Source organism: Mus pahari, chromosome 18 (genome assembly GCF_900095145.1).
Source record: "Mus pahari chromosome 18, PAHARI_EIJ_v1.1, whole genome shotgun sequence".
Lineage (NCBI taxonomy): Eukaryota > Metazoa > Chordata > Mammalia > Rodentia > Muridae > Mus > Mus pahari.
This window is the reverse complement of record NC_034607.1, coordinates 2787000-2791824: the sequence shown is the minus strand read 5'-3', so window position 1 is coordinate 2791824 and position 4825 is coordinate 2787000. Positions and strand designations below refer to the sequence as shown.

Genomic DNA, 4825 nt, shown 5'->3' with positions numbered 1-4825 from the left:
TAGCCCTGGCTGTCCTGGAACTCACTCTGTAGACCAGGCTGGCCTCGAACTCAGAAATCTGCCTGCCTCTGCCTCCCGAGTGCTGGGATTAAAGACCTGCGCCACCACGCCCGGCTTTAATTTAAATTTTTAATTCATTTTCTTCTTGCTCACTGCTCCACTCCTGGTCACTCCCTCCCACAATCCCTCCTTCATCCCTCCTGGGGTTGGGATTGGGGATACCCGAAGAGAATGTGTTGTGTGTTCTAAAGACTGTCAGGGCTTAAAATTAAGGAGCTTCAGTGCTGCCTCCTCCTGTCATCAGTGGTACAGGCCGAAGTGGCAAGGCTCGGTTCCTTTAAATGAGGTGGGCAAGCTCATTACGCCCCCCACTGCGGGTGAAATGAGGAGGGGTGGGTCGTCCGTCCCTCGGAGCACAAGCTCCGCATGTGTCATTCCCTTGGCTCCTTCAAGGCTGCTCTCCTCACGAAGGGTCTTCCCTGTCAGGTTCAGTACAGTCGCTTTGTGTCCCTTGGACCTGCTCTTGTTCGGTTTTGCAGCGCCCGCCCCATACCGCTTGTCTCCCGCCCTCTACAGATCTTCAGCTTTGAGATAAATGTCAGCGTAGCCATCATCACCTTTGCCTCTCAGCCCAAAATCATCATGTCGGTCCTGAGTGAGAGATCCCAGGATGTGACGGAGGTGATCACCAGTCTGCAGTCTGCCAGCTACAAAGGTTTGCCTGTCCCCCACTGGGTGAGGTGGACAGGGGAAGGTGAAGCAAGCACCTTAGACAGATTCCCAGGGGGAGGGGCCAAAGAGGGGCGGAGTCAGAAGAGGGGGAGGAACCTGAAGAGGGGAGGGGCCTGAAGATGTGGCTCAGTTGGCAGAGGGTTTGCCTAGCACATTTGAGGCTCTAGATTCCAACCCTGGTACCTCATAATCCCCCTGCCCCCGTGTCCTAGGTTATCTTTGACTATTTATGAAAATTGAGGCCAGCCTGGACTACATGAGACCCTTTATCAGGAAGAGAGGGAGGGAAGGAGGGAGAGAGAGAGTGCACATTTGTTCATTCTTAGGGCATCAGTAGGATTCCAGTTTCCATAGCTCATAGGTTTCCACAACTCACTGCAAGTCCACGTTCAAATGCACCTGCGGGCCTTAAGCTCCCTGCAGCTCCCTGCAGCTCCCTAGCATGTGGTGTGCTTCTCACAGCTCTCATTAGTCACCCGCATACTGTGTAAAATCTGTCTGGGGTGCCAGCGAACAGCTGGAACACCATAAACTTTTTGGACGCTCCATGTTTAAATCTTGGGAACGTGTAGTGGCCTGAGGTGGACGTCTATGCAATGAGCATTTTCATTTAATTAATTTATTTTTGAGACAGAGTCTTAGTGTGTAGCCCTGGCTGGTCTGGCACTTGTTCTGTAGATCAAGTTGGCCTCAGACTCAGAGAGATCCTCCTGCTTCTGCCTTCTGAGTGCTGGGATCACAGATGTGCACCATCATATCTGGTTCGGCAATGAACTTTCTACAATAGAAAAACCAAAATGTTTGAAAAGACATGCAAAATATCAGAGGTTATTAGAAACTCGGATAGCTTGTGTTCCTGGTGGTCTCAGAGAGTCCCCAATCCCAGGTGACAGGCAGAGAGTTTTCGTTTTGAAGAGATTTTTCTTCTGGAACATTCCAGATCACGGACTTGCCACTGGCACTAACACTTATGAGGCTCTCATCCATGTTTCCTCCATGATGCAAAACCAGAGGGATAGCCTGGGCATGGAGACCTCTGCCTGGAAGGAAATCCGCCACACCATCATCCTTCTGACTGACGGTGGGTGTCTCCCCCTCTGACTGATGGATGGTGGGTGTCTCCCCCTCTGACTGGCGGTGGGTGTCTCCCCCTCTGACTGACTGACGGTGGGTGTCTCCCTCTGCAGGAGGAGGCTGGCAACAGTGGCAGAGTGTCAGGATAGGCTCTGAAGTCTTGTGTTCTGGTTGTCTTTCTGCAGTTGTGAGACTCACTCTCTTAATCTTTGCTTGTTTGTTTTTGAGACAGGGTTTCTCTGTGTACAAGGTTTCTCTGGCCTGCAACTCACTGTGTAGACCATCCCATCCTCAAACTCAGAGATCCACCTGCCTCTGCCTCCAGAGTGCTGGGATTAAAGATGTGTGTTGTGCTCTGTAGCCCAGGCTAACTTTGAACTCATGATCTTTCTGCTCCAGAATGCTGAGTAGATGGAATTACAAGCATGCACCTTAACACCCAGCTCATAAACACACACACACACACACACACACACACACACACACACACACACACATATACTCTCACACACATATACACTCACACACACATGTACACACTCACACATACATATACTTACATTCATACTCACACACATGCACACATATACTTGCACAAACACATACATACACTCACACACACTCTCTCATACAACACTCACACATACATACACTTAAACACATACATGCACATGTACACATGTATTGGCTAGTTTTGTGTCAACTTGACACAACCTGGAGTTATCACTGAGAAAGGAGCTTCAGTTGGGGAAATGCCTCCACGAGATCCAGCTGTAAGGCATTTTACCCATTAGTGATCAAAGGGGGAGGTCCCCTTGTGGGTGGTGCCATCTCTAGGATGGTAGTCTTAGATTCTATAAGAGAGCAGGCTGAGCAAGTCAGGGGAAGCAAGCCAGTAAGAAACATCCCTCCATGGCCTCTGCATCAGCTCCTGCTTCCTGCCCTGCTTGAGTTCCAGTCCTGACTTCCTTGGTGATGAACAGCAATGTGGAAATGTAAGCCGAATAAACCCTTTCCTCCCCAACTTGCTTCTTGGTCATGATGTTTGTGCAGGAATAGAAACATACACACATTCATTCATACATACATACACTTACACTCATACTCTCTCACTTCACACATACACTTGCATACACACTCATACATACATATACTCACACACACTTGCTCACACACACTCACATACATACATACTCACATGCACACACACTCACACATACATACATACACTGACTCACACTCATACACACTTACACACATATACTCACATACACACACTCACACACACACTTGCTCACACACACTCACTCACATATACACATATTCACACATGCACACACTCACACATACATACACTCATATACATGCATGGACTCACACTCACACATACTCACACATACATATACTCACACACACTCACTCACACACTCACACACATACATGCACACTCACTGACACTCATACACTCTCTCAGTCACACACATATTCTATTCTTTCACAGTCATCATATGTATTTATGGGCTACAGTGTGGCATGTCAGTACATGCACACAGTGTCATGATCTGTGAGTAGCCTGAGTATTGACACATCTGTCACTTCAGTCATTCACTTTTCTTTGTGCTGGAAGCACTTAGAACTCTCTAGCATGATTCTGAAGTAGCCCAGCTACTGGTTACTAACCTTGGCTGTCGTGCTGTGCTATGTGACATCAGAACACTGCACTATAGATACTTCAAAGCTGCGTTGCCATCCTGGTGCAGGGCTATCTGACCCTTTTCTGTGTTTTTCTAACTTTTAGCGTGTGTGCTGTGGAGGCAAGTCTCAGTTTCTTTCTTTTTCTTTCTCTTCATTCCCTCCACCCTGGTTGTTTTGACACTATCTCATTCAGTACCCATACTGGCTTTGAACTCCTGACTCTCCCACCCCACCCCCCACACACATCCTCACCCACCCCCATCCCCAAATTTCTGTCTCCTACTTAAGTGGAACTTGTGTTGATGATGGCTTAATGACAATGGGGACAGCAACAGCTGCTTTCTTGTCTTACACAGGTTTTTTATTTTTGGGGGGGGAGGGGTTGTTTTTGTTTTTCAAAACAGCACATGTAGACCGGCCTGGCCTTGAACTCAGAGATCCACTTAACTCTGCCTCCTAAATGCTGGGATTAAAGGCATACACCACCACTGCCAGATTGCCTTACACAAGTTTTATGGAAAGCCACTTGAGCAGTTTGCACAACAAGGTTCTATGATTTTAAAATGTCTACTCTTGCCTGGTAACCTTGCTGAGTCTGGGAGATACAGCTGCTGCTCTGGGTGTGGTGGGAGGGGCCATCTGGAGCGGATCTGATCTCTCTGATTTGGTTCTTGGTGTGAATCCTGCAGGGTGCAGCTCTCTCTGTTTTAAAATAAAGTTGGCCATACTACCTGGGGTTTTCTGAGAATTAAACAAGGAAAAGTATGGAAAGCCTGCATCCTGATGTGGCGGTGCACACCTGTAATCCTAGCAGCTGGGGAGGGAAGTGGGAAAGAAGGATCAGGAGTTCAAGGCCAGGATTGACTACATGGCAAGTTGGAGATCAGCCTCAATTATATGAGACCTTGTCTGAAAAAAAACAAAAGCCAGCTGAGAGTGGTATGATGACACTTGCATTTAACCTCAGCACTGTGGAAGCACAGAGGCAGACTTCTGCCAGTGAAAGGGCAGCCTGGTCTATATACCAAGTTCTAGGCCAGTCAAGGCTACATAGCAAGACCTTGTCTCAAAAACTAACCCTAAATAAACAAACGCACAAACAAACAAATAAACAAACAAGTCAAATCGTCCTCTCCCCTATGAAGCTCCTTGTCCAGGGTCTGGAACACAGATTAATAATTGTATTTTTATTTTATTTTATTTTATTTTATATACTTTTAAATTGCTGGGCGGTGGTGGCACATGCCTTTAATCCCAGCACTTGGGAGGCAGAGGCAGGCAGATTTCTGAGTTTGAGGCCAGCCTGGTCTACAGAGTGAGTTCC

The 4825-nt window shown here is 47.6% G+C and overlaps 1 protein-coding gene across 1 annotated transcript in view; it reads left to right on the top strand.

The window, feature by feature from the left end:
* Positions 1–4825, top strand: part of C2 (complement C2) — a 19756-nt gene that overhangs the window by 7964 nt on the left and 6967 nt on the right. The window contains exons 7-8 of the mRNA XM_021218554.2: positions 577–715; positions 1673–1813. Coding sequence (XP_021074213.1) covers positions 577–715; positions 1673–1813 — 280 coding nt within the window. The remainder of the gene's footprint in view (positions 1–576; positions 716–1672; positions 1814–4825) is intronic.